Here is a 27,324-nt window from a genome sequence, read left to right on the forward strand (position 1 = left end):
TTAATATTTTATAATAAATATGTAAAGATTTTTTTCTAATATACCTCTTATATTAGGAAATAAGATAATAACAAAATTTCTTATTAATAAAAATAATGAAATTAAAGAAATGTTTAACAATGAAAAAGAATAAGGTATTGATTGTGAAAAGATTGTTGAATAATGATGATTTTTTTTAATTATATTAAAGATTAAAAGTTATCATTTTATGTAGCAAAATATATTTTAAAACACGTTGTTTTTGTGACAAATTTAATTGAGTATACATTTGAATTATTTGAAGGACTGTCTTTTATTTGAAGAGAAATTTTAAAAAGTGAAGGAGACCAATTTGAAATGACCATTTTATATTTTAAGCCATAGAGAATATTTTTTATTGTATAAACCAAATTCATAAATATCTAGCTTTTAAAAAATATTTCTCAAATATTTTTTAGTTGGATCGGGTTAGAAAATGTTGGGTTGGACTTGAAAAATCCAACTTGAAGGCCCACAACATTGTGATTATTTACGAGTCTGCCTATGTCTCCCTGTTTTTCTCTGTCACTTTCAGAAGTGAGAAGTCATCGCCATTTCATTTCCTTTCCCTTCTTCCGAAGGTCCGTTCAACGCCATTGCCTAACCTTTTGCAATCCCTTTTTGTTTTTCCTTTTGTTTTTCAGTTAATGCTTTAAGATATTTTATTTTGCATTCATTTCATTGTCCCCTTTGTATTTATGTTAATGCATGTTCAGATTGTTAACCCTGACACGAAGTTCAAAACTGATGTCTTCCTTCACGCTTAACGCTTGCTTTCATTTTTTTAAAAATTATTTCTACAAATCTTTTTCCTTCCGTTTTCCGAAATAGTTAGGGTTTTACCTATTATTTGAATATGTCATGGTTTTGAAGTTCATCGTTGAATGCTTTTCTTTCCTTGCACGTTTTGACTTGGTTGTGGTGTTGAAGGGTTTTTACTTTTATGATCGCTTTTTGATGTTGTTGTTTTCGGGTATTTTATTCGATCGTTTGGTTTTAATGCACACCTCTGTTATTCTGTAGATATTCAGCTTCGTGTCTGATAAAAGTTCACATACCGCGAGACGTGATCATATACAGTCTGTTATGTTGGTTTTACAGTCTGTTATGTCGGTTTTATTGTAGTGTACTGCTCTTGTTCTAATGGAATCAACGATCCAAAACATATATATATCTGCGTTGATAATATTTTTATATATTTGTTTTGAACATCAATGAATCTATTTTTCAAGAGTAATCTACATACTTCGGCATCGGTGATTTAGGATCTAATTGTTGCATGTTATTAAAAATATGCAGGGTGAATATGAATTTGGCATCTATATATTGATTGGGGGACTGGTAGGATGTTGGAAGGTTTACTCACTCTCTGTATTTTGATATTGCTCTAGCCGCTTCTGAAAGTGGGATTGGATATCTCTTTTTTGGCCATTTTGCTTGGCCCCAACACCCACTAAAAGGTTCTGGGATGTGGATTTTTTATGGACTGCAATAAAGAAGAGGCCTCAAGGGCCAAAAATATTGCTGAAAAGAAGATGGAAAACAGTGATTTTGCAGGGGCTCGTAAAATTGCTCTTAAGGCTCAGCAGCTGTACCCTGATCTGGAAAATATTGCTCAAATGCTTGTTGTCTGTGATGTGCACTGCTGTGCCGAGAAGAAATTGTATGGTAATGAAATAGATTGGTATGAAATTCTTCAGGTTGAACAGACCGCTGTTGATGCACTGATTAAGAAGCAATATAGAAAGTTTGCCCTCCAACTCCATCCTGACAAAAACAAGTTTCCTGGTGCTGAAGCCGCATTTAAGCTGATTGGGGAAGCTCAAAGAGTACTTCTGGACAGAGAAAAACGTAATGTTTTTGACATGAAGCGTAGAGTTCCGATGAACAAACCTGCTACATCACATTTTAATACTACTGCGCCGAGGAATGTTAGGTCTAACTTTACAAGCTCAACTTCTCAGCACCAGCAGCAGCAGCAAAATGGTGCACGAGATACATTTTGGACAGTCTGCCCATTTTGTTCTGTTAAGTATCAATATTACAAAGAAATTTTAAAGAAATCTCTTCGCTGTCAACAATGTAACAGGCCCTTTGTTGCATATGAAATGGGAAAACAAGGTACACCATCTCCTGCAACTAATTCAACTCAGCAAGCTTCTGACCAGCAGAAAGGTGGTTTGAATCATGGTGCTTTCAAGGTAGGTGCTGAATCTCAAAACAATTCACATGCTGAGAAATCCAATATAGGGTCATCTCCAGCAACTAATTCAACCCAGCAAGCTTCTGACCAGCAGAAAGGTGGTTTGAATCATGGTGCTTTCAAGGTAGGTGCTGGATCTCGAAGCAATTCACATGCTGAGAAGTCCAATATGGGGTCATCTGATAAAAAGTTACCTGCTAGTGTTTCTCGAAAACATAATGGAAAGAGAAAAAGGAAGCAGGTGGCAGAATCCAGTGAAAGTTCTGTTCCTTTGATCCACAGTGATTCTGAAGAAGATGGAGTTGCTGGAAAGGATGGTTATTCCAAAGTAGAAAACCATTCAACTACGAGAGAAGGGCATCTACGAAGATCTACCCGGAAAAGGCATCAGGTTTCCTACAAGGAGAATTTGAACAACATTGACGATGGTGAGAAAAGTAAAATGAATGACCCTAATGATTTACGTGCTGCACGCAGAGAAGTAAATCAGAAAAAGCACCTGTATTCAGAAATAAATGAGGAAACTAACACATTTAAGGGAAAAGATGTGGTGGGAGGGGCAAAGCAGGTGGATGAAACCTCAGAGCATTCTCCAGATTCAACCGTCAAAGTATCAAATCAACCAAATGTTTATGCCTTCCTTGATGCAGAATTCAGTGATTTTGACAAGGACAAGAGAAAAGAATGTTTTGCTGCTGGGCAGATTTGGGCTGTTTATGACACAGCAGAAGGTATGCCTAGATTCTATGCTTTAATCAGGAAAGTTCTATCTCCTGGATTCAAACTGCGGTTAACATGGTTCGAATCACATCCAGACTGGAAGGATGAAATGAACTGGGTGAACGAGGAATTGCCTGTTGCTTGTGGGAAATATAAACTTGGTAACACTGATGTCACGGAAGATCGTCTGATGTTCTCTCATCTGGTTTTGTGTGAAAAAATTAGCCGTACTACTTTTAAAGTGTATCCTAGAAAGGGAGAAACTTGGGCCCTTTATAAAAATTGGGATATTAAATGGTACATGGATGCGAAATCTCACCAGCTGTATGAATATGAGTTTGTTGAAATCTTGACAGATTATGTTGAAGATGAGGGTGTATATGTTGTTTACTTGACTAAGTTGAAAGGTTTTGTAAGTATCTTCCTTCAAAATATAAAGGGATCTAAAAAATCATTTCAAATTCCACCACGGGAGTTATTTAGATTCTCTCACAGGGTTCCATCTTTCAAAATGACTGGTGAGGAAAGGGCCGGTGTACCCTCAGGATCTTATGAACTTGATCCTGGAGCTTTGCCAGCACATTTTGAAGAGAAAGTTGGTGACGGCTCATCTGGCTGTGAGAATACAGGCACTTCAGATAGATCAGAATCCCTGATGTCTGAGGGAGGTAGGTCCACTCCCGAGGTTAATGGCAGCAATGATTGTTGTGCTCCTCTGGCACCAGAAACAATTGAAATTCCAGATACTCATTTCTTTAATTTTGACGCCGGGAGATCCCTTGAGAAGTTTCAGATTGGTCAAATTTGGGCATTTTACAGTGACGAGGATGGATTGCCAAAATATTACGGTCGCATTAACAAGATTGTGACTAGTCCTGATCTTGAATTGCATGTTTCCTGGCTTACTTGCTACTGGCTACCAGAGAATACCACTGAATGGGAGGACAAAGATATGGGTGTGCTTATTTCATGCGGTCGATATAACGTTAATAAAACAGATGAATTTCTCAGTATTTTTAGTACCACCTCTTCTGTTTCACATCAAGTGCATGCTGAATCTGTTGGAAAGAATACAAAATATGCGATCTTTCCGAGGAAAGGTGAAGTTTGGGCGTTATATAGAAAATGGACAAATAAAATGAAATGTTCTGAGTTGAAAAATTGGGAGTATGACATAGTGGAAGTTATCGAAGAAACTGATTTGTTCATTATTGTCTTAGTTCTGGAGTTTGTCAGTGGGTTTAGTTCCGTTTTCAGGGGCAAATCAAATGAAATATCATCTGTCAAGCTGAGAATACCAAGAAAAGAGTTGCTTAGGTTCTCCCACCGAATCCCAGCTTTCAAACTGACAGAAGAGCATGGCAAACTCAGAGATTTCTGGGAACTTGATCCCGGTGCTCTACCAACACATTATTTTGGCTTGAGATGAAAGACGCTGGGTGACTGAATATCCCTGTTTCAGCCTGGGAGCAAAAATGGAGACTGTTTTCTTATTTAGATTAGATAAACCTAGTGCAGTAGGGGATGATATGACGCACCGTTAAGATGTGTAGTAACATTTTGTTATTGTTAGTGTGAATGGTTAGTGCTAGGCTTGGAATGACTAACAAGTGAGGTTTACCAAAGAACTCACTTCATATCGGTGCACTCTCTTTCTCTTTGCATGTAAAAGTCATCTCATCTTTTCTTCATCCCTAAGTTAGACGTCGTTTTAGATGCAGAAGACTGACACTGCCTTATATGCCAAGGTACTATGGAGCAACTTTCAGCCGTGGGCATTGCAAATATAACACTTCTCTAACTCCCTCTCTTTCTACGTTTTTCAATAAATAGTTTAGTTTAAATATTAATTTGGATCTAATTTTTGTTGAGTTTTTATTTTATATCAATTTGTAAATTTTTTATCTTTTATTTTTTAATTTAAAAATGTTTAGCATTGTGTTATGTGGTAGGAAGAGTGTCATTTCCAAACGAGCATGGTGGTATTCAATTTTTTTAACCATAAAAATGTTTTGCATCAATTCTAGTGTTAAAAAAGGTTGGATAGGTTCCAAGTGCCTTTAAATTAGAAAATAAGTTGTTAAAAATTGTTGATTATGAGACTTAATAATTAATTATTTTAGTTAGAATTATATCTTTGTTAAAAAGTTCACTCTAATAATTGATTATTATATTTGATAATCGATTGTTATAGTAGGTATTATGAGATAAATAATTATTAAATATGATAATAGATTATTTTAACAGGTATTGTTATATTTGTTTAAAGTTCTCTCAAATAATTGATTATTTCATAAGAAAATGGATATTTATGATTTCTAAACATGTTTATGTATATATTTATGGTGGTATGCATGATGTTTTATGAAATAAAATATTGAATATCAATATATATGATAGTTGTTCTCAAACGTGTGATGTTTCTATGATAATGATTATGTGTATGGTAGATGAACATAATTTCATGACTCTTACGAAGAGATTTCATGGTGATGCCTAGTAATGTATGTATTATTGTATGAAACTCAATTTTGAGAGTTATCGTGTGTTTCTTAAGAAGAGATGTGAGACATATGGTAAAAGTAGCATAATCTATGATACGATGTTCTTTGGTCATAGGTGGTAAATAGATTAACCTTGTAAGTGTAGTAGAGTAAAACCTATTGGCAATGAGTATAGAAAGCAGTAAAGACTACCATAAATACACAACTCATCATAGTTCGACAATAATACATGTATCGAGATGTTCAAGTCTGGATTTTTATGATATGTTTAGATGTTGTGCTTAATTTGAAAATGAAATATAATATGTGCTAATTTGTAAATTTCGTGTGTTTATTTTTTTAATATTAGCTTATCTTTGATGTTTTTGTCTATTTTGTGTCTTTTTGTTTTTTCTCTTGTAATAATCACCTTATAGTTTAAGCTTAGGAGAATGTAAAGATCTTAATATTTTTTTTATTAGGTGTAAAAAGTTTTTCTTGGAATGTTACGATTTTTAACCTCTTAGTTCCTATTTTTAAATTTTTTTATTCTAATTTTAAATCAATTATAACCTTAAATTATAAATATTTAATAAAAATATGAATTTTAATAAAAATATCCCTATAACATTTATATAAAAATTAAATCTAACAAAAGCTATCCCAAGTGTATTAGCAAACAACAGTGGTTTCATATCATGTTAGAAAAAACATTGTGAGACTTTGGATGATGTTCTGCACATTCCTAAATAGCTATGCAAAACAGTCATTGCAACCTTCTTTTTGAATTCAACATTTAGTGTTAGCAAATTCTGATTATAACATTCCTAAATAGCATTATTAGCTTTAATTTATGAAAAAAAAAATTGATTCTTCTCATTTGAAATCTTTTGAACACATTATCTATTATAACACTATTTTTTATATTGTTTTACGTTAAATTATGATATTTCCAAAATTAGTCCATAATAGAATTGATATCTTCAAAGTTTTAATGTATTTGAATCTAATATTTAATAAATATGTTATTTTGGCCCTATTATCTATTCCTGATAATAGGTATAAAACATTACAAATTTGTTGAAGATATCAATTTATGTATAATAAACGTTATTAAACATATTTTATTTTGTTATTAGTGTGTCTGCCTGAATTACCATATGATTAAAGTTTCGCCTGAAGTCTAAAAAATTATTTAATTCATTTTTTATTTGTTTTAAGTAGTTATAACTTATAGTATAATATATTAATAATTTTGTTTATTATATTTCATTATTGATTTATTTTATTCTCCTCACGGATGTTGCGTGTCACACATAGATTATTACCGTTTACTACCAACCACAACCTTGTCGGCATCAATAGCAGATAATGACAACTCTATTGTTAAGAAAAAGGAATGATATTTTTTGGAATAAGACTAATTTCCAATTCAATAAATCGAGAATAAGCATAACTAATTTTGTATCAAATATATTTTTATTTTTAATATTCTTTATAAATTAAATTATATTTTTATTTTATTTTTATACTTTGTGAACATAATGTAAAATATATTTTCCAAGTATATGGAGATAGTTTGTCATGTGTAAAATATTTCACTATTTCACCCTGGATACTATTTTATATGACTTTCATAAAATTTTGAGATGAAATAAATCATAGTTTAGATGAAATATAATTTTTTAAAATAGTTTGAGAAAGAAAAATATTTAATCCAATAAATTTTGTTTCTAGCCTATAGAATAAATTGATAAAATAAAGCATAAACAATTTACTTATTTAAATATGTGCTAATATAATAAATACAGTCTAAGAATGACAAAAAAATCTGTACCGTAGATATTTGTAGATAAAATCTGTTACGGATATTTAATACTTGCAGGTAAGAGATATCTGCAAGTAGCGAATATTTTAATACTCATTTGTTAATCAGTCAGGTTTGGATATTAAACTATCCATAGTCGCAGATATATGTTATCCATTAAAAAAATAAAATTATAATTTTATCTATAAGTTTTTTTTTTCTAACTTTTTAATTAGATTTTTTTTTTAAATCTGTTTTAAAATTAGGCTAAATATCTTTTTTTAGGGTTTCATCCAGCGCATCCCTTAGAAGCTGCTCGACCAACATATCCGGTCTGTCTAATTCATAAAATTAGGGGTCAGTCTCTTTTTAGTTTGTTGACCTGTTTTGTTTTTTTTTTTTGTTTTAAATTAAAAATTAAAAAAATAATTGAAAAGCTTAAATTGTAAAGGTAAAAATATTTAATACTATTAATTTGAATTATTAATATTTATATATTAAATTTCAATTATTAATTATAATAAAGTAACTTAATATATAAATGTAATAATTATTTTAATTTATCTAATTAAAAATATTAATTAATCAATTAAAAATTCAGAAAATATTTATTTGATTAAATATGCTTTAAATAACTTTGGCAAGTCAGAACTAATTTGCCATCTTTTATTAGATTTACATATCAATCCTATATTAATATGGATAAATAAAATAATATTGAGTTTTTCAACTTATTTTGACTAAGTTGCCTAATCTGCCAACATTTTTCTTTCATTTGTATGTTTTATGTGTAAAATATAAAAATTTATAACTAAAATAAAATCATAACCTAAATGATTACCATATGATATTGTATTGTTTAATTAATGCAAACATGTCATAAAATAACAATTTAAATCATAAACAACTAGAAATTAAATTTTAATTATTATTTATAGAGAAATAATTTAACTTACAAATCTCTTCATCTATCTAATTAGAAACATTAATTAACTAGTTATATATTAAAAGCTACTAAAAACTGACAAGTTGACTGGTAATTTAATTTTCTTCAAAGTTTGTATGTATGGACTACGACAAGCTGCTATGTTCCAATCCATTTTTCTTAAAAACATATTACAAACAAAGCTGACTTGTTAAAAATATTAACTATCATAAACATTAATAATATCTAGAAATGGGCATTTGGTCTAGTGGTATGATTCTCGCTTTGGGTGCGAGAGGTCCCGAGTTCGATTCTCGGAATGCCCCTTTTTAATGTGATGTTGATGTTTTTCTTTTTTATAAAAAAGAAATGAAAAGGAACTAATGAGAAAAGACCTTATAAACGCGTTGAGGAACCTTCCGAAATATGCCCAACGTGAGATCCAAGTAAAGAGGGAGTTGAACCAACACAAAAAATGTTACTGGCAAACATGTGATACCATAGATGAGATAAACTGAAGATTTCATTCCTTCTTCAATGATAAAGTAGTGTCCTGCACAAAAGGAAACCAATATTGATGCTATTGATGTCCAGAGTGAAGTCATTCCAAGGAGAAGCTTTTTCGGCAAGTGCATTGCAACATCCTTTTCTTGGAACCGTGATGTCAGTATCGAAAGAAACAAAACAAGGGCTGTCACCGAGGAACACAGTGCCACTAGTGATGCCAAAGCAAACACCTTGAAACCAGGTTGTCCATTCAACACTGCCTCACCTGTATCATCATTCGTACCCCCTGGTATTGCTGTTGAGGTTGTGAATGCAACCGTTGCAACAAGTGCTGCAACTAGTGTGCATGACTCTGAGGTTTTCGACAGCCATTTCCTTCCCTCTTTCACAAGCATTTCGTGACTGTTCATGAAAACCTGTTTCGCCGTTTGTCCCTTGTTGTTGTAACGTGCGTAGAAATTTGGTGGCATAGAATTCTTAACAAGCTGAAATCCCACATAACAATTCTTAAAACTCAACATCTATTACAGACATTCATTTTCTCTCTATCATGATATTCTGAAATTATGAGGATTTAAAGGAAGAACGTGTACCTTGTACCACTTATATTCCCACTGCATCTGCATGGCAGCACCTGGGACACGCCACGGCCTATGTTCCTTATACGTCGCAGCAAGGTGCAGTGCACTGTTACCTTGGTTGTCTATGTGACGAAATGCACTTTCCTTTACCAGATTCCTCTTTTTCAGCATCTTGTACACACGAGGTTGTCTGTTCTCTATTGCTAAAAGAACGACATTCTTGTTTTCAGAATCCACATCATGGATGGCCACAGGGAAGGTATCTAGGATCTTTTCTATCATTTCGTTCACTCCCATCTTTGCAGCAATTAAAATTGGTGATACTCTTTTCCTTTTCTCAGCAATTCCTTTTTTCTTCTCATTATCTTTGTTTTCAATATCACTGTCACGCCGAAGAACAAGGGAATTGTTTTCAGTGTAGTCATACTTGTACAAAGAAGCTCGCTCAATCAATTCATCCATCACTTTCTTAGCCCACATGTGTTTCTCCTTCCTTCGTTGGATTTTGTCTATCCAAGATGATCCTGTTACACGTTTAATTTAGCAGAGTACATATAAATTATATGTGATGATGTACGTGTATGTACTTACCCACACCAAAAAGTATTAGAATGGCCTTCATCATAATGATTAGAAATCGGATTAGCACTTCCCAATTTGGGGGAAATCGGTGTAGTTTCTTTTCTTTCTTTGCTCCTTCTTGCACTGTGCAAAACATAGAATGTCTAATGAATGCATTAACATCATGGTTTTTACCAATCAAGGAGAAATGATGATTTTTACCACATTTGGTATTGGATGATCCTTGGAGATTCTCTTCATCATTATCATCATCAGTTCCAGTTTTACTATCCTTTGTGCCTATTGCTGTAACGTAATATCGAAAGATATAGGATGGTCGTGTGTAGATGAAATGGGTAATAAAGCAAACTGAAAGTATATGAAAAAGGGATAACGCACTTATAACTTTTGCAGCATTCTTCAACAAATATAAGAAGCTGAAGCATGTTTCGTAGTTGGTTGGATAGTTCAAAATCTGTGTGTCTCCTTTATTACTACTTCGGTCCTCTTCTGTATCTTCCTTCAGCTCATCAACAAGCAAACCTGCCATAGCCGTTTCTCAGAAGCGTGCCAGATTTGTGCAAAACGGAAGTAAGTTGTGACTGTTGAAACTCTTTGACAGTATATTATTTAGAACAATTACATAATAAAAGGATCGATTTTAATTTTGGAGAACAATAACTCAATTAAAATTTAAACCACTAAAAAATTAGTTAAAGCAAAATCATTTGATTAACTTACAGCAATGCAGGTAAAATATCAGTAGTGCTGTTATAAAACTAGAATATTTCATCTGCAAGGTCGCGCTGACAGAAAAGCCATTTTGTCATTTAATTTTACCTTGTCATCTAATTAAAAGTCCCTTTATGAATAATTTTCAAAATTAAAAATCTTACATGAATGAAAGTATAAAAGAAGAGAAAATTGGTAGAAGTATTCTTACAATTATAGATCATACGATCCATGAACTCCATCCATGTGCTGCTTCGGAAACAATTAGGCTTCATTGCAAGAATATGAAGAGGAGAATATCCATCCTGGTTGACAGCATCAGCAAGATTTGGATACAATCGAATTATCTGAAGTGCCAAACCTACAAAAAACATGAAAAAAAGTACTTCAACGAAATACATTAAATCTGAAACAAATTTAGCAGAAAATGTATTGCAGCATATATAGGAGAGTGACACTAACCGAAGTATTCATTGGAGATGGTAGAGTGAAGTATTGTGTCCCCGTTGGTCTTAATACATGGCGAATAATCATGTTTATTTTGTAGGTGAGCATGGAGACAGAAAAATGCATCTTTGGAACCGTGAATTGCTGCCAAGTAAAGAGGGGTCTCACCTTCAAAATTTTGACAGAAAATGAGGTTGGGGTCTCTTTTGGCTATGGTGTTGCAAATGTCCACATTCCCAAGCTCTGCCGCAAGATGCAAAGGAGTGTTTCCCTTTGAATTTGGTATGTTCAAGATAGCAAGAGAAAGATTTTCGTTAATGTTGTCAAGAAGGGTGGTTAAAAAATTGGTTTGACCCACATACACAGCTATGTGTAACACAGTGTCTTCTGCTTTTGTGACTTTGGCTTCCAATGCTCTAGGGTTGTTCTTGTACGCTTCCAACACTTCTCTCCATTGCCCTTTCATTGCATAATTAAACAAACTTTCAATCTCAACTATCTCCACCATTTTTTCTCTCAGATACCTTCTTTGTTATTTTCCTCCTTGATCATCAAGGTTTTCGATAAATCATCACCACTTTGTTTACGTGAAATTCTGTTATATACTACCATTTTGCAGATTATTATATTGCTTTTAGTTGCATTCATGTTAGAGTAAGCTGTTGGAGGAAGCAAAGAAATTATATGACAGATGAGACAGATGGAATCCCAAAAGGAAATGAGAATGTGGAATGAACAAGTAAGTGCTGCAGTTAGATTATTAGTTTTATATTTTTCAGTACATTAACTCAGAAAGAAAGTAATGCAAGCTCAGGTTTTCAATCAACTTGTATTTTCTCTCTATGCAAGATAAGTATTTTCTTGGTACTAGAATATTTTGTTGGTATTGAATTAGATTTGATTCCAATTATACTATACGTATACATAGCGGAAGGCCTAAATGAAGGCAAAATGCCAAAAAGCTTCTTCATACGTTTTTTTTTTTACCAATATTAGATATGGTATTTTAACAACTATTTTTAATAATTTTTATATAAAAGATTATATGTTACTATTTAATTAATACGAATATTCAAAATGGATCAATCTCACAAATCGTTATAAAAAAAAGTTGTTTCAGATATATTTTTCTATTGAATAACTGATGTTTTCAAGAACTAAAATTTATATTGAAAAATGGTATTCAGACATCCAAACAAATTTTACTCTGATTTTGTCATACTTTTCACTTTCTCATTTCGTTTAAAGATATTAAAATTATTTTCTTTTATGATAATTTTTTTCAACATTTATGTCAAATGATGGTCAAATAACTTTTTTCTACGTTCTTTTGAGACAGAAAAAGAAAAAAAAAAAAAAATAATGTAACAAGAAATATAAAGGCTGAACAAAACAACAACTAAGCAAATTATTTTAGTACACATTTTAATATTAATTAGTTTTTATGAATATACTTTTTTTGTAAATTTAATAATAATATTTTTTATTATTATCATAAAAGTGAACATATATATACATAGATATAAATTTAGTCTAACATACATTATATTGTTATTGTTATAACGATATAAGTTAGATACGGAACTATATATTATTAATAAGTTTTTTTTATATAAAGAGATGTCAAATAGAGGAGGTTATATATACATTACTTTAGACTAATACACATAAAACATTTAACATTATTTTTAACTCAAACAATGTTTATGAATCTTTCTTTTTATATAATATTTAATTTTATCTTTTCTAGTTATTATGAGACTTCAATTCATATTTAAGTTTATATATATATATATATATATATATATATATATATATTAATTAAGCAGTTTGTATTTTTTCTATTTTTTATAATTCTATGTTTGATTATACATTATACTTGTGTGTTCTTCGTCGTCTTCTAAATTTTTCAAGATAATTTGCAAATCTGGATCGGTTAAATCTTTGACTTTGCTTTATCTCTTAATTATCTTCGGTGCAAATCTTCAATATCGTTTGCTTTTGAAACTTGATAAAAAATTATGTGCTAGGATGTTTCAAGATACTTTTACATTTGTTCTGTTGCAGAAATAATTTGATAATAATTAATACCAATTATAAAAATAATTGCATAGATTCATTTGTTTCTTTATTAAAACATTTTCGAACAAGTTTTTATAGTTGTTAAAATAATATTTTGAACACTGGATGATATATTTGATTGTTACGGTTTAATTATAACTTAAATTTCTGTGATTTATTAAACCGTTTATTGCCAGACTATATATATGGTAAAGAACTATCTCACCCTTACTAAATTAAAAATTACATTTTTTTAAATAGTATAAGATAATGAAAATGGAAAAAAAAATATTAAAACCTGTTATTACATGAAAATATACTCTTAAATATATATTATTGACAAAAATATTATTAAGCAAAATATTTCATAACTTATGCATATTTTTGTACAATTTTTTTCTTTTATTGTATTTTATTTAAGGTTGTCAAAACGAGTTACTCAGTTAGGTATGATCATGGGTTGACTACTTAACTAGTCAATCCAATTCAACTCATTTATTAGAAAGTTCAAAAATTTTAAATCTGATTTAGTCCACCATGGATTGGAAAGGTTATTTAAACAGGTTGTCTCACTTAATTATAATCTTTTTTTCTTCAATCTAAAAAAGAATAACAAATTTTTTCTAATATAAATCTAAAGAAAGTTCAATCCAAAGTGATTGACATATTTCTCCTGATATCATCCAAAAAAATACAATACAATCTAAAATCATCTTAAACTCCTAATACAATTCAAAAGCATAAAAAACAAAATAAATTAATATCTAAAATCAGTAATCATTATTGCATTACTTCAAATTAAATCACTTGGTCTTCACTGCTTCAAATCAACTCAGAGAAAGTGAAAGCATTTTATGTTTATGGATTTTACTTTTGTAAAAGAATTTGGTGGGTTGGTGAACTATTGACTCACCATGAGTTCAATCCGAATAAATCGATTTTTTAACTTATATCTATTTTTCTTCTTTTAGACTTAAATTCATCCAAATTTGCATTAAGTTATATTGTTTTCAAAATTCAAAACCATTTTCACAATACTAATATTATTTATTTTCTTATTAATATTACTTGATTTGATGTAACAAAAATTCAATTTATTTGAGTTTGATTGATTAAAAATAAAAAATAATGTATCGTAATATTTATATGAAAGGAAATGTATAATTGGGTTAGGTTAAATTGAGTTTGAGTATTTAAGTGAAGGTTGGATTAGTTAATTTTGTACTCAAATTTAATTTAACTTATTTAAATTTAATTAATTCAACTTTTTATTAATTCAATTCCAGCTACTACGTAAATTGGATCCCACGTGGGTGAATAAAGAAATCATAATTTAAATTCAATTTTTTACTAAATTTTGGCCAACTGCGCTGCATATGTGTAATTCGATCTCATACACGTAAATAAACAAAGCCATAATTAATAATTTGAAAAGAAATAAAAGTAAAATGATTTGAATCTAGTAGAAACTCACGTTCTATAAAAAGAAAAAAGCCATACCCAGACATAATTATGTTTCATAAAAATAATTTTTAAAAAAACGTTAAAGAAAACCTCCCCTTTTAATTAAACAAAACACCAATATATACATCTTTTTCTCAAGCAAAGTAAATTGATTCTGCAACACTGTGCACAGAACAGGCATACATATATATACAGTTTATGTTGATAACTTAGGCAAAGAATTTGGTTTATATAACAAGCTTTTTCTATCTAGTAGTTATTTAACAGTATTTTCATTATAAATATCGTATTTCATTGTACCTATATAAGTTGTGGATGAATCATTTTATCCACGTTGAAACTGTGATTATATTTAGAGGCATAAAGACTTATGATTTTGATATTTTTGCCAATAAGTAATGATGCTAAGTTATTGCTTTTTTTATGATAATTATTTTAAAAAATTACAGAACCATTAAACATAAAAAAAAAACAATAATATCTTTTTCGGTAACGTGCTACAACTTTAAAATCTCAGTCCGAAACAATGATCACAGTAAATTGTGAAGCGTCATAACTCAGTAGTCCAACGTAAAATAAAATAATTCCAAAGTGCTTTTCATTTTGTATTTGCTATGGACAAGAACAAAAAATTTGAACAAAAGAAACTAATAACAGTAGAATACAAGGTCTCAATGTACTGCAACGAGTGTGAAAGAATCGTTGCCAAAACATTGATAAAGTGTAAAGGTACATCATGTTCTGTTTCTTCATTTATTTGATTTGTTATATTATTACTATATAACTCTGATTTTGTTAGGAGTGGAAAAGTTCATCACCGACATGAAGAAAAACCTGGTGGTGGTAACAGGTTGGATTGATCCCATGAAAGTAAAGAAAAAACTTAAGAAGAAAACGGGAAAGAGAGTAGAGATTGTGCGTAACGAGGATGAAGAAGTGGCAAAAGATGATTCACATGAATCTGATAAACTTGTGGTAATGTATCAGTTCGCGGTTGAAAATGATTGTTGCATAGAGACGGAAGCCACGATGATATTGAGTGATGAGAATCCACATGCATGTGCACTAATGTAAAAAAGGGGTTATTCCAGAATTTGTACGATCATCCTTTGACGGCAGAAACTGAAAAAGAAAAACTTGATTTGTTTAGTGAGAGAAGTATCTTTTTATCTTGAAGTTGTTGGCAGTGAAGGATTGGCACACATGTGATCCATTCTATGGCTTGTCATTCTCAAATGCTTAATCTACGCAACCAAACTTTTTGCCGTGCTTCCTATTAACCTGAAAAGTCGCATCAAATTTCCACCAAACTTCAATATGCGCTAAGCACCACACATTCATAGTGCACATGGCATCATCAATTATTTTACTCATAGTGCGGGCTTTTTATATTTTGTTTTAAACATCCACCTTCTAATCTAATGCCTCGCTTTTCATCTAAATTTCATTACATGTTATGCCGGCAGTCCTTAAATTTTACAAAACCAACACATTATGTTTTATATTTCGTCTTTTCTTTTGTTGAAATATCATAAATGTTTCTCACAACATTGTTCTTGACAAAAAAAAATACACAAGTTTCGATAAAAATCACATGTGAATAATTTTAGCAGATTTTACTCTGGTAGACATTTCTAGAATCGATGACAAATGAGGTTGTATGGACCAATTTCCTCAGCAAAATGGCAATGATTTGAAATTCAGTTTGGAACATGTCAGAAAGGCTGTTGTTTTCTCTTGCACTATCACAGAAAAGTTCGATATTTTTCTACACAGTGGCCCCACAGGCATGAGGAGCAAACAGTAAGCCAATACTTTTAAAATGTAAACGAGAAGACGTGGAACACAAAGAGGTGGTTGGGTAGATGTTATAGTATTATTGATCATTGATGACAACCTGCGATATTCACTTAAAATTTTCACAACATTACACATCCTTTTCATGTTAAACAAGGTGAATCATATTGTTATACTCTGTACATTGTGTGGAGTAAAAAATTGAAGCCGTTGTTTTATGAGGTGACCTCTAGTGCTTCTCTTGTCTGTCCAAGTATATTGAACACTGTTGCTGCTATGTGAGATGGTGTAAGACCGGCCGAAAACAATTGGTCAGCGGGTGATCCATGGTCAATATAGCGATCCGGAAGGACTATTGGCCTCCACTGCATAGGTGCCATCATGCAAAGCTCATGAGTTTAGGGCAACTAGAAAAAGCTTTGCAGAAAATTCTAAGAAGCACAAAATGCTAGTAGCTATAGTTTGGAATGAAAAAACTTGCTTGGTTTCATACCTTCAATTTGCCATCCAGAAGGCCATCAAGGGCCAGGAACTGAGCAACGTGAGAACCAAATCCTCCAATAGATCCTTCTTCTACTGTGATCAAAACCTCATGTGATTTTGCCAGGCTGCGAATCAGTGAACAATCCAGTGGCTTACAGAAGCGTGCATCAGCAACTGTTAAGCGCAAGCCATGACGTTCCACTAAGGAAGCTGCAGCCAAACAGTTTTGAACAGCCGATCCGTAGCCCAAAAGAGCCACTCTTTCCCCTTCTATTAGTATCCTTCCTTTCCCAATCTGATACAATATCATAACAAAAACATCAAATGGATTTGCAAAACTTTTCCTAATGCTCTCTATGAGGATAATGTGATAAAGTTCTAACTCTACCTCAAGAGGAGTTCCTTTATTTCCAGTTGGTAGTTCAGCACCAATGCCGTTTCCCCTTGGGTATCGGAAACAACTAGGTCGGTCATTGATGGCTGCTGCAGTGGCAACCATGTGGAAAAGTTCGGCTTCGTCAGAAGGAGCCATGACCACCATGTTAGGGAGGCATGCCATAAAAGTGACATCAAAGGAACCACAGTGTGTGGGACCATCTGCTCCAACCAATCCAGCTCTGTCCATTGCAAATCTTACAGGCAGCTTCTGTAAGTCAACATCATGCACCACCTGCGGAATGGACATTGAACACATACGTTTGAGCACTGATTTTGAAGTTAATGTTACGATGCTTACTGATCATGTCTTCACACTAAAACACACTGCCTCGTAATTTAACTAATCATATAGCAGATCATTTTTCATGTGTAGGGAGAGCAGCCGTTATCCTACCTGGTCATATGCCCTCTGCAAGAATGATGAGTAAATCGCACAGAAAGGCTTAAGACCTTCACAAGCCAAACCCGCAGCAAATGTAACAGCATGCTGTTCTGCTATCCCCACGTCAAAGCATCTTGATGGGAAACGGCGATGAAAGATATTCATTCCAGTTCCACCTCCCATAGCAGCATGGATTGCAACAACGTCTTTGTCAGCTTCGGCTTCTGCAATCAAGGCCTCTGCAAAGTATGTGGTGTAAGACTGAGTTGTAGCCTTGGATTTGAATTGCTTCCCAGTTGGTGGGTCAAACTTGGTAACTCCTGCAGAAACCAAAACCAAGTCACACAAATCCATGAGGAATACAACAAGTCAAGGCCAATCGATCACTAAAACAAAATTCTTTCTTTCAGATTGTTGATTATGCTTTATACGGCAGTGATGGCAGTTATTGCTAAAGGTAATATGTGCACTCTAATTTTGAATAACTAAAATGTGATCAATGTAGGGATTCTTGCTTTACCATGGTACTTGTCTGCTGCCTTTTCTGCGTATGGGTATCCGCGGCCTTTTTCAGTGATAACATGGATCAGTACAGGACCAGTTATTTTGGTACTTTTCACTTCATTAAGAATGGCAACAAGATCATCTATGTTATGACCATCAACAGGCCCAATATAGTAGAGTCCAAGCTCTTCAAACAGTGTTGATCCAGAACCACTGATCATGCCACGAGCATACTCGTCAACTTTTGCAGCCAATTCATGCATAGGACCGCCAATTCGTTTAGTAACACCCTATCAACACCATTTTGTCAATGTTCAGTCTGATTATACTATGTTGTTGTAAATCATAAAATAATGAAGTTGTATTACCCACCTTTGCGACCTCTCTCAATTCTCTTAGAGGCCTATTTGATTGTAATCTACTGAGAGCACTGCTCAAGGCTCCTACAGGTGGGATGGGTCCATCAAGAGTCGCAGTGGGCAAAGAGACCTGTTTGTTGTCATTCAGAATAACAATCATGTCAGAATCAAGATATCCAGCATTGTTCATGGCTTCATATGCTTGCCCTGCTGTCATGGCACCATCACCAATAACAGCAACCACGTTATTCTTTCTTCCCTTCAGATCTCTCCCAACAGCCATTCCTATTGGTGCAATAAAACTTCAAAAGTTAAATACAAATCACAAAATCCCATTGTTAAACACGAAGAAACAAACTAGTGTCACCTTCTAATTTGTCCATTGATATAACATTTTGTAAGTTTAATTTCTACACATTGTCAACATGAAAATCTTTGCATTGTCAACCAATTAAAAATCATAATAAGTATGACTTCCGAGATAACTACTAAAAAAATCAATAAACTTATTGTGAATGACAAATTATGAACGAATGACGGTGTCACTCATTCTATTAAACTATTTTTTTTAGTTGAAACTCAGAGAACAGACAGAAGAAGTACCAAGTCCCGCTGAAATAGTGGTTGAGCTGTGACCAGTGCCAAAACAATCATATTCACTCTCAGAACGCTTGGTGAACCCAGATAACCCATTTGTCTGCCTCATGGTATGCATCTTGTCCCTCCTACCAGTGAGTATTTTATGTGGGTAAGACTGCAAATTCACACAAGGTTGTCCAATTTAGAACAAGTAAATAAAATCCATCCCCAAACTAAAGCAAAAGCACCTAGGAAGTTGATAACCAACCTGGTGACCAACGTCCCACAATATCTTGTCGTTAGGGGCATTGAAAACATAGTGGAGGGCAACAGTGAGTTCCACCACACCAAGGCTTGATCCCAAATGCCCCCCAGTTCTAGAAACACTGAAAATAACATCAGAACGCAGTTCATCCGCTAGTTGCTTCAGTTCCTGCATCAATCAAAATCCCCTCTTTCTCATACCATGATATTTTTACAGCTTACGACAACAATAAAATTGCAATTTTTTTTATAACAAAACACGCAGCACAGATTTGAGACACATGCTTTCAGTCAGTGTGTACCTTGGTAGAGAGATTTTTCATATGAACTGGATAGTTTACAGTGTCGAGAAGAGGAGTTGGCGGTCTCTGGGAATAATACTCCCCACTCTCTGACATTGATGCATAAATCCCACTTGATCTTTTCTTCGTCTACACAGATAACACCACATACACATACCCTTTTATTCAGCAATCATAAAAAATGAAAAAAGATGATCTGAAAGAAGAATGAAGAGGCATTGCATGGATAAACGGTAACCTGGGTGAGCCTGTGGGTGTGTGGAGAGTGATGAGGGAAATGGAGGCCCCGTTGAGAGTGAGAAGGTGAGGTTGGGGTTAGAAAAGAAGGGTAGGAAGAGAGCGCGTAGAGATCCATGGTGAGCAGAAAGGAGAAGTGAAGAGAATGGAATGCAAAAGAAGAATCTTTATAGAAGAGAAAGAGGCAGAAAGCCGGCAGCACTAACAATGACAGATTGTTGGGGATGGATAAATGAATGGAAATATCATATTATTATATTTGCATTTGAAGGAAGAAGGAGGAGAGAGAGAGAATGAGTGGCTGAGAGAGAGAGAGAGAGAGAGAGAGAGAGAGAGAGATGAAGTGAAATAAAGGAGCAGAGAAGCATTGTTCGTGTGAGATTGAATGAAGAAGGAAAGTGGAAGAGATGTCTGTGAGATATAATTTGTTTAATTGAGTTAGGAGTTAGGAGTGATGAGATTGGACCACGTCACACAAAAAATCACAAATGGATAGATTCATTGGATAGACAGCATCACATCCTAAGTTGTTCTTTTCTTTCTTTGTCTCTTCCTTCCTTGGGTTGGGAATCACAATGCCATCTCTTTTCTTATTTATAAATTTTTCTGATTTATTTTCAATTTTCAATTTTCAATTTAAATGGCAAAATGATCATTATTAACATATTAAAAGAATAATATATTTACACTATTAATTTAAATTATGATGTAAATTTTACATTTCCATTATCAAAATTTTAATGGTACAAATTTTGAATGATCGTACAAAAGGTGAAGCCACCAAAATTTTTGCATCCAAATTTATTCATTAAAAATATATTTAACTCAATAAAATAGGTTGGTATGATGAAAAGTTTCTCCAGTAGTGAGGGTTGACTGGCTAAATATTGACCTTGGGTAAGCACACCTATGTAACAATAAACTTCACTCCACTCACCCACTTAAGTACATTAAACATAAAAAAGTTTGTACCTTCTTCGACCAACTTCTGCCAAAATTTAATGTATTTTTTTACATTGTGATGCTACTTTTGCGCTAAATTCAATATCCCTTCTTTTGTTTTGTATGTTAAATTCAATAAAGTTTTCCAATAAATTAAAAGTAAGAAAAAAAAAAACATCATATCATATAATTAAACTATTCTTAACAAGCTAAACAAACCTATTAGCCCAAATTAATTTGCTAAAGTCAGTTTTATAGGTATAAGAGGTCAAGTGTTTCTTTAAGATAGTATTCTTGACTTTCTGACTTCTTTTTTATTTTTGTTGTTTAAATATTTTAATATTTAAGTCAATTCGATATTTAATTGATTTAATAATTGATAATTAATATTGTAATTAATATATTATAAAAGTCCAAAAATCTTACATTAATTACAATCTAATTCTATTAAATTTTTGTTTAACTTAGTTAAATAATTAGCTGATTCTAATCTAAACTCATCAATTTCCTTCCAATTTAGTCAGTATATTCCTATAGGTGTATATCGGATATAATTAACAAAATATTTTGTTCATCCCACTCGTTATTGCTTTATATAAAATCATGTAAACAAATATCCATTTTATTTTGTTGTAGGTTACACTATTTGAAGAAAGGTAGATAAGTAATTTGGCTTTCTAAAATTATAATTAAAAAAAATGATATATTGATGCACGTATTATCTATTGTTTAAATAATTTTTAATTAAATTTAAATTTGATGTAAAATTATATAATAATATATGATTAATTATTAATGTTGTAGATAATGTTATATATTAGTGAGATAATTATCACATTACTTCTCAACAAAAAGGTCTACCTGAATAAAATGGGTTTATAAAGTGAAGGTAAAACTAATTGACGAAATTGCAAAATATAAAGATAAGACAGTCGCAAAGTTGTCAAATTTAAACTTATTATAGAGATAATATGAATGAGGTCTATTGCTAATATAAATAAAATATAAAAAAACAAAGTGTTGTAGATATTTATATATTAGATATATAGTGAGTGAAGTGTTAACTAATTGCTTGTAATAGTTCTATCCAATAATTATTTTGATACGTGTGTTTGAAGGTAAATTTTATGATTTAGTATCCATATTATTTGCTCTACTTTTATTTTATTTTTTTCTTATGGTATTGTGAGTATTTAGTATGTTGTAACAACTAACTAAATTATCATGACTAAATAAGGCAATAAATAAAACATCAATCTAAGTAATTTTGTTAGGCCTTAAACCATGTCTAAATTAAATTGATTATTGAAACTGCTTTATAAACCATGTTTTTTAAGATTTACTTAATATAAATCTTAAAAAAAATAAGGAAAGTTGACTTGTCCTGACCAACCTTTTAAACAGGACATGTCAAAAACAAGTTCAAATAATTATTTTTGGATCCTGTGTGTATTAGTTATCATCGTAAATTAGTGAACTGATATTGCCATGAAAAGTATAGTAGGAGGAAACCTTATCCTACACTGAAAGGGGAAGAAAATTGTTCCCTAATTGGTTACGAAACTTGGAATGGGTATTTTGGTTGCAAAAAGTATAGCGTGGGTGATGTAGTCCTATCTTAACTTGATAACCATTAACAATAAAATCTAAGCGTAAATAGATTAACAGGTTTCAAATTAACATTTTTATCGAAATTCTATTCGTTTTCTTTCAAAAAGACCTCAAACATACACAAGTTCTTAAATTTAATAAAAACTTTAAGCCGAAACTACCTACTTAATTTAAATTTGTTGCTTTGAAATAATTTTGTTATAAAAAATGAACCAAACATAATATAAATATAGAAAAGGTTCATGAACAAGTATCCGAAAATATTGAAACTAAAGACAGTCTAATACGAGTAATCCATAATGACAAACCAAATCAAAAACTAATTCTGATGGATTATCGCCTACAGACTACTAAATATTAACATCACAGTCTTAGCTACAATTGCATCTTTCAAAAGGTCACAGTTTGCTACAGTATGTAGTCACAGGAAGACGGAGTATACCACCTTCAACAATCCGATTGATGGCAAATCAGCGTGGACTGCAGAAAGAGAAAACACTAATAAAACATTGTACTCGAATTTCAACGAGAAATAAATAACAAATCCAAGTCATTGCAAAAGTTATCATTTGTTAAAACAAAAAACTTATCGATGAACAATTAATGTAAAATATCCTGACACGATACAGTAATTACAGATATACTGACAGTAAACTTAACAGGTGAATGACAAGTATAGAGAGCGTCGGAAGGAGATAATGGCCTTCGTTATTTTGTTAATTCAAATGTTATGCATTTACTAAAAAAAAAAAAAACTGTAGACTTGTGTCGCCTCTAATGTTTAAGTACTTAAAATCTCTAAACTGAGCTCGATTCCAAAATCAAAAGCAAGAATGAATAAAAGGTAAATCCAACCTTAGAGCTAGGAGCCTCATTTATACTACAAGATTGCATTTCCAAAATTATTTCTTCAATAAATGACCATATTTTAATTAAAAGTAGTTTCCTTAGATTAAATTTGCAATTAAGTCAAATTCAATCAATAATATACTCCTCATATTCATACCTGTATGACCGTGAACGAGACCTTGAAGGACTGTGATCATTACCCCTAGGGCTCTGGGATCTGCTAGGCGTCTGAGCCTTCTTGTCACTAGGACTCCGACCGTTCTCCCGAGGGGACTTCCTGTAGTCCTTCCCACCACCAGGGGAGAGAGACCTAGAATAAGATCTTGATCGCTCTGGAGAATAATAATCATCCCTACCTCTGTCATCCCTATATGTCAAGTCAACACATCAGTACGGAATCTTAGTTATAGATCATAGGTAATAAAAATGTGGCCAAAAGAACATAACTACAAATACTACACGTGAAAAATAATTACCATCCAGAAACATTTCACAAACCAATGGAAGTACACCAGAATACATAAAATTAATCACAACATCACTCAAACCATAATATTTCAATTTTTACTTCATAAGAGAAGTAGTATTCTCTTCCCTTCAAAATCTAATTAGCCAAAATATGACCTTTACCTACCTCTCCAATAGTTTCTGGACAAATATGACACTTGGATCCCAACACTGAGTTACGAATGAAAACCAAAATTTTATTGTTTTATGAGAACTAATACTTCCTCTTCAAAATCTAATTAGCCAAAATATGACCTTTACCTGTACCTTTCCAAAGTTTCTGGACAAATATATAACACTTGGATCCAAACACTGACAGTTATGATGTACTGCAAGATCAGCATCCGGTAACTTCATAGCTCTCTTTGTTCCAACTTTCTAAAATCACAACTATCTTTCTTGCACAATGTCACCATACATCTACCTGTATAAACTTTGGCTTCCATTCTTTGAGGATGTGATTTTCTTTGGCCAACTATAAGCTTTATATTCTTTCTTAACTGGATAGTATACGCAAAACAAGACATTAAACTATATAATCGTCCTTACAGAAAATTTATACAAGGGAATCGAAAGAAGTACTCGTTTTAACCATTCCTTCAGGCACAAACCAAATACCACAAAGTAGGGAAAGCCCATGCAACTGGCACAATAAGGCAAATTTGGTATTGATATTTCTTATGGAGACTTTGATAGATACATAAGCAAAGTAGCGCATCTCTTTAAGCCTCTTTACTCGTTAATCTTTATTAATCCATCTTTAAAGTCTTCCATTTCACTTTTTTATCTGCATAAAGAAGACCATAAGCAGATATCATTCAATTCATTTAAACACATTAAAGGAGCGTTGTCAACGTCAAATGACTGGGAGCCCTTCTAAGTGTAAGTAAACCTGGAAATTATACTCTAGCTGAAGGAAACAGTAGAATTATCAACATCAATATAAATCAGGTAGCTTCTTTGACTGTCAATCAGTACAGAGACACTAACAGAACACCAAGACATACTGTTAAATTAGAAAACGAACCTAATAACGAACTCAGTAAGTGTTCTGCTAAAAGATATTTTCAATAAGATCGAGGGCAACATTGAAACTTCCAAACAAACACCCAAACAAATGAAATACATCATTAATTAAACTAAAAGACATTAGTTTCACTCCATTGTGCAACGTAAACAACATAAAGTAGAGGCCTTGACACGAAACCTATTAATAATAAAGGACGTATCCAGTTCAAAGAGAAATATTGGGTGTATGGTAAAGACAGTTAATTACTCAAAACCAGAAACGGTTTCAGGTTAGTAAGAATATCACAGTTCCAACTTCCATAAGACTGCGTGGCAACAGAAACAAGAAAGGTTTCAAATAAGTAAAAAATCAGCCCGCAAAACTCTTCTTCCGTGGTTTATTTACATTCGTGACAAAACATCAACATTCACTTTCACCACCTAAAGCTCTGCTGAGCAACTCGGACCATAACGCAATCAAACATCTCATTAATATGTTATATTCATTTGTGATTATTTGAAAACTGTCATAATGCAGCTCAAATGAAAACAGTCACAAGTCACAGTTTAGAAAGTGTAAGTATTTCTAAACTCCAATAAATACTGTTTCAGTATCCCAAATACCATAAAATGTAGCACCACCATCATTTTAGTCAAATTAGATAGTAGTTCACGCAAAAATATCCCAAAATTACAAGCCTGCTAAATAAAAATAAATAAAATGAAAATAAGACTGTTATTGGCAAAAACCCATACCTTGAATCATCCCTAGCAGGTGATGGAGACCGAGAATAGGCTGCAAAATTAAGAGGTATAATAACATAAGAAAACAAGAAAGAGCTCAAGTAAAAAGGTTACACATAAAAAATATAATGTGATAATTATCACATTACAAAACCGGAATAGAGATGAGTAGTTAAACTAACAGCGATGTCGACGTTGTGGGGATCTAGATCGATTTCTCCTTCTACCACCCCCATATCGAGAACTTACAACAGAAACACAAAAAGAAATGTTAATAATAAACATTATAAAGAAGTCCATTGAAGAATATTTTCACAATTACNACAGTGAAATAAATTAGCAAATCAAAAAGTGGCCACACCTTCCTCGAGAACTAAGACGCATTTCTTGAGGAGTTTTCCTGTTTTCCTCAGCAAAAACAATTCTTATTTCACGTCCACCAATGATAGTGTGATTAAGATGTTGTTTTGCCTCAGCTGCGTCTTCACCATATCGATATTTCACAAATCCAAAGCCCNGTGGTTCACTGCAACGTCAATTCAATCAAATATCAATGTTTCAAAAACAAAATGCATAAATTTACAGGTCTATTGGAAAATTATCTCCATAAGCCATTCTAGGAAAGTAAAATTAAAAGAAAAAGAATGAATTTAACTAAGACATAAGCTAAGAATAAAGATTAAAGAATCTAGACGAGAGCTTCTACAAATTAACNCATNCACAAGCAGATTTTAGCAAATGGAATAGTTAATTTCAATTATTTTCTTATTTATCCCTCCTGTGAGGATATGGACAAGCCCATCCAAACATCCCCTGAGAAAGAGATGTGTATCAAACAATTGAGTAACAAGCCAAGCAAAAGCATATTATATTTTATGGTAAAGCAAAAATACCCAGTGTAGTAATTTTTGGGTAGATAAACATCCTTCACAGGACCATAGCGCTCAAAAGGGATCCTAAGGTCCTCGGGCCTGCAACACAAACAATAAAACTTCAGTTCAATTTCTGGAATACCTGACTTTCAAACTTTGATTGCATAACTGTAACAGAAGGTTATGAAATAGTCATGGAATCCGCAATTTGAATATAATATAATGTCCCCTCGAACATTTTCCCCTCGATGTATCATAGATGACTTTCATATNAAAAANATACCAGAAAAAGAACCCGGTCAATCTCGTTTCACCAGTGGGAAATGTACAGTTTCATTTATAGGGCACCCAATCTAAAATTCACGTTCTAAAAGAAAAAGTGAAATCAGAATGTGCAATCAATATGAATCACGCCAAACAATGTGTATACCGATATTTGGTATTAGATTTGCATATTAAGATTATAGATTAGGGATTATGGATATGATTGAATTTGATGCATAAATAACCATTAAATAAGGGGTATTTCGTGGGAGTAACGAATAACTTAAAAAAAATCATTAAAAGATTGCAATGAAAGGACCTGGCATCAAGGGGAAGATTGCGAACGAGTAAACCAGAAGGAAGAGGTGAGCGGCGGTCCCTGTATGACCTGCTGTCACCGTACCGGTCATCGACATAGCGCTTGCGACCACGCGACGGAGGTGGCGGCGGGGTTCTGCTTCGTCGCCGAGGACTATAGCTTCTGCTCCGGCTTCGATACCTGCCCATTCCTACCTCACACACAAACCCTAGTTTTCTTTATGCGGAGACAAATAAAACCCTAGCACAGAGAAAAAGAGAACAATATAGCAAAATGAAACCAGACCAAGCAGACTGTTTAAATAAAGTAAAAAAATATATAGCATGTTTGTATTTATAGCTGATCCAGTCAATT

At 32.6% G+C, this 27,324-nt stretch overlaps 5 protein-coding genes and 1 non-coding gene across 9 annotated transcripts; 3 read left to right on the top strand and 3 right to left on the bottom strand.

The window, feature by feature from the left end:
* The first annotated feature begins 505 nt into the window (after positions 1-505).
* Positions 506-4,791, top strand: LOC106768911. Of its 2 annotated transcripts, XM_022784066.1 has the most exons (3): positions 506-599; positions 1,318-2,196; positions 2,323-4,791. In XM_022784066.1, the coding sequence occupies exons 2-3, from the start codon at positions 1,500-1,502 to the stop codon at positions 4,368-4,370; spliced, it is 2,745 nt and encodes a 914-aa protein (XP_022639787.1). In that variant the 5' UTR covers positions 506-599; positions 1,318-1,499; the 3' UTR covers positions 4,371-4,791. The 2 variants fall into 2 exon arrangements, with proteins under 2 accessions (XP_022639787.1, XP_014509781.1); XM_014654295.2 differs by having other exon boundaries at positions 1,318-4,791.
* A 3,515-nt stretch (positions 4,792-8,306) lies between these two features.
* On the bottom strand, positions 8,307-11,551 carry LOC106767814 (ankyrin repeat-containing protein ITN1). The gene is made up of 7 exons (XM_014652766.2): positions 11,000-11,551; positions 10,749-10,898; positions 10,205-10,348; positions 10,028-10,111; positions 9,836-9,949; positions 9,257-9,768; positions 8,307-9,148 (listed from the first exon to the last, which is right to left on the bottom strand). Exons 1-7 carry the CDS (start codon positions 11,490-11,492, stop codon positions 8,537-8,539), a joined length of 2,109 nt encoding a protein of 702 aa, XP_014508252.1. The 5' UTR covers positions 11,493-11,551; the 3' UTR covers positions 8,307-8,536.
* TRNAP-UGG lies at positions 8,411-8,482 on the top strand. The gene has a single exon. It is a non-coding gene; the product is annotated as a tRNA-Pro (tRNA).
* Positions 11,552-15,092: 3,541 nt separating the features above from the next.
* Positions 15,093-16,230, top strand: LOC106766546 (heavy metal-associated isoprenylated plant protein 19). The gene is made up of 2 exons (XM_014651268.2): positions 15,093-15,238; positions 15,309-16,230. The coding sequence occupies exons 1-2, from the start codon at positions 15,124-15,126 to the stop codon at positions 15,581-15,583; spliced, it is 390 nt and encodes a 129-aa protein (XP_014506754.1). The 5' UTR covers positions 15,093-15,123; the 3' UTR covers positions 15,584-16,230.
* A 133-nt stretch (positions 16,231-16,363) lies between these two features.
* On the bottom strand, positions 16,364-19,972 carry LOC106768513 (probable 1-deoxy-D-xylulose-5-phosphate synthase, chloroplastic). The gene is made up of 10 exons (XM_014653700.2): positions 19,856-19,972; positions 19,618-19,746; positions 19,320-19,484; positions 19,076-19,226; positions 18,486-18,757; positions 18,130-18,403; positions 17,622-17,929; positions 17,178-17,459; positions 16,800-17,084; positions 16,364-16,671 (listed from the first exon to the last, which is right to left on the bottom strand). Exons 1-10 carry the CDS (start codon positions 19,970-19,972, stop codon positions 16,522-16,524), a joined length of 2,133 nt encoding a protein of 710 aa, XP_014509186.1. The 3' UTR covers positions 16,364-16,521.
* A 2,633-nt stretch (positions 19,973-22,605) lies between these two features.
* Positions 22,606-27,277, bottom strand: LOC106769150 (serine/arginine-rich SC35-like splicing factor SCL28). Of its 3 annotated transcripts, none has more exons than XM_022784067.1 (7): positions 26,971-27,275; positions 26,409-26,486; positions 25,877-26,041; positions 25,698-25,738; positions 25,528-25,567; positions 23,414-23,623; positions 22,606-22,887 (listed from the first exon to the last, which is right to left on the bottom strand). In XM_022784067.1, exons 1-7 carry the CDS (start codon positions 27,156-27,158, stop codon positions 22,878-22,880), a joined length of 732 nt encoding a protein of 243 aa, XP_022639788.1. In that variant the 5' UTR covers positions 27,159-27,275; the 3' UTR covers positions 22,606-22,877. The 3 variants fall into 3 exon arrangements, with proteins under 3 accessions (XP_022639788.1, XP_014510130.2, XP_022639789.1); XM_014654644.2 differs by having other exon boundaries at positions 25,698-25,759; XM_022784068.1 differs by lacking the exons at positions 22,606-22,887; positions 23,414-23,623 and having other exon boundaries at positions 24,570-25,567; positions 26,971-27,277.
* Positions 27,278-27,324: the final 47 nt, after the last annotated feature.

This window comes from Vigna radiata, chromosome 7 (genome assembly GCF_000741045.1).
Source record: "Vigna radiata var. radiata cultivar VC1973A chromosome 7, Vradiata_ver6, whole genome shotgun sequence".
Taxonomy (NCBI): domain Eukaryota; kingdom Viridiplantae; phylum Streptophyta; class Magnoliopsida; order Fabales; family Fabaceae; genus Vigna; species Vigna radiata.

What these genes read in the sequence shown, in the direction of transcription:
- LOC106768513 (XM_014653700.2), bottom strand. Translation starts at nt 19,972, where the DNA reads ATGGATCTCTACGCGCTCTCTTCCTACCCTTCTTTTCTAACCCCAACC. An exon ending in GGCAGCAGACAAGTACCATG is followed by an intron (nt 17,930 to 18,129) that starts GTAAAGCAAGAA and finishes TGGTTTCTGCAG; the next exon opens with GAGTTACCAAGTTTGACCCA. An exon ending in TGCAGAGGGCATATGACCAG is followed by an intron (nt 17,460 to 17,621) that starts GTAGGATAACGG and finishes TCCATTCCGCAG; the next exon opens with GTGGTGCATGATGTTGACTT.
- LOC106768911 (XM_014654295.2), top strand. Translation starts at nt 1,500, where the DNA reads ATGGACTGCAATAAAGAAGAGGCCTCAAGGGCCAAAAATATTGCTGAA.
- LOC106766546 (XM_014651268.2), top strand. Translation starts at nt 15,124, where the DNA reads ATGGACAAGAACAAAAAATTTGAACAAAAGAAACTAATAACAGTAGAA. An exon ending in AACATTGATAAAGTGTAAAG is followed by an intron (nt 15,239 to 15,308) that starts GTACATCATGTT and finishes TGATTTTGTTAG; the next exon opens with GAGTGGAAAAGTTCATCACC.
- LOC106767814 (XM_014652766.2), bottom strand. Translation starts at nt 11,492, where the DNA reads ATGGTGGAGATAGTTGAGATTGAAAGTTTGTTTAATTATGCAATGAAA. An exon ending in CATCTCCAATGAATACTTCG is followed by an intron (nt 10,899 to 10,999) that starts GTTAGTGTCACT and finishes TGTTTTTTGTAG; the next exon opens with GTTTGGCACTTCAGATAATT. An exon ending in TCTAATACTTTTTGGTGTGG is followed by an intron (nt 9,769 to 9,835) that starts GTAAGTACATAC and finishes AACGTGTAACAG; the next exon opens with GATCATCTTGGATAGACAAA.